This window comes from Prionailurus bengalensis, chromosome B2 (assembly GCF_016509475.1).
Source record: "Prionailurus bengalensis isolate Pbe53 chromosome B2, Fcat_Pben_1.1_paternal_pri, whole genome shotgun sequence".
Taxonomy (NCBI): Eukaryota; Metazoa; Chordata; class Mammalia; order Carnivora; family Felidae; genus Prionailurus; species Prionailurus bengalensis.
The window spans coordinates 108,500,504-108,501,770 of NC_057349.1; the positions used below are offsets into that span (position 1 = coordinate 108,500,504).

The following is a 1,267-nucleotide window of genomic DNA, read 5'->3' on the forward strand; positions in this document are numbered from 1 at the left end:
TCAGTTAAGTGTCCGACTTCAGCTCAGGTCATGATCTCACAGTGTGTAAGTTCGAGCCCCCCATTGGGCTCTGTGCTGACAGCTCAGAACCTGGAGCCTGCTTCAGATTCTGTGTCTCCCTCTCTCTCTGCCCCTCCCCTACTCATGCCCTTTCTCTGTCTCAAAAATAAATAAAAACTTTTTTTTTTTATTTTTTTTTTGATGTTTATTTATTTTTGAGACAGAGAGAGACAGAGCGTGAACGGGGGAGGGTCAGAGAGAGAGAGGGAGACACAGAATCCGAAGTGGGCTCCAGGCTCTGAGCTGTCAGCCCAGAGCCCGACGCGGGGCTCGAACCCACAGACCGTGAGATCGTGACCTAAGCCGAAGTCGGAGGCTCAACCGACTGAGCCACCCAGGCGCCCCAATAAAAACTTTTTTAAAAAATTAAAAAAAAAAAAGAAGGCAGAGCTCCATAGAGACAGTGCTGGGGCGAGAGAGCCAGAAAGGCACTGGGCGACTCTGTGCCTCACTGAGGAAAATAATTAAACCTGGGCAAAGGGGATCCTAAGAAACCGAGAGGCAAAATGTCATCGTATTCATTCTTTGTGCTAGCTTGCCGAGAGGAGCACAAGAAGCACCCAGATGCTTCAGTCAGCTTCTCAGAGTTTTCTCGTAAGTGCTCAGAGAGGTGGAAGACCATGTCTGCTAAAGAGAAAGGAAAACTTGGAGACATGGCAAAGGTGGAAAAGGCCCTTTATGAAAGAGAAATGAAAGCTAATATCCCCGCTAAAGGGGAAACAAAAAAGAAGTTGCAGGATTCCAATGAACCCAAGGGTCCTCCTTTGGCCTTTTTCTTGTTTTGTTTTGAGTATTGCTCCCAGATCAAAGAACATCCCAGCCTATCCATTGGTAATGTTGCAAAGAAACTGGGAGAGACATGGAATAATACTGCCACAGATGACAAGCAATCCCACTAAAAGAAGGCTGCTTAACTGAAGGAAAAATCTGAAAAGGATATTGCTGCATACTGGACTAAAGGAAAGCCTGATGCAGCAAAAAAGGGAGTGTCAAGCTGAAAAAAGCAAGAAAAAGAAGGAAGAGGAGGAAGACAGGGAAGATGAAGAGTATGAGGAGGAAGATGAAGAGAATGATGATGAATAAGTTAGTTCTAGCAGTTTTCTTTCTTGTCTATAAAGCATTTAAGCCCCCCTGTACACAGTTCCTTTTAAAGAAAAAGATTGAATGTAAGGCTGTGTAATATTTGTTTTTAAACTGTACGGCACCT

The 1,267-nt window shown here is 44.7% G+C and overlaps 1 protein-coding gene across 1 annotated transcript; it reads left to right on the forward strand.

The window, feature by feature from the left end:
- Positions 1-453: 453 nt before the first annotated feature.
- Positions 454-959, forward strand: LOC122489014 (high mobility group protein B1-like). Its single transcript, XM_043590529.1, has one exon. The coding sequence runs from the start codon at positions 567-569 to the stop codon at positions 957-959; it is 393 nt and encodes a 130-aa protein (XP_043446464.1). The 5' UTR covers positions 454-566.
- Positions 960-1,267: the final 308 nt, after the last annotated feature.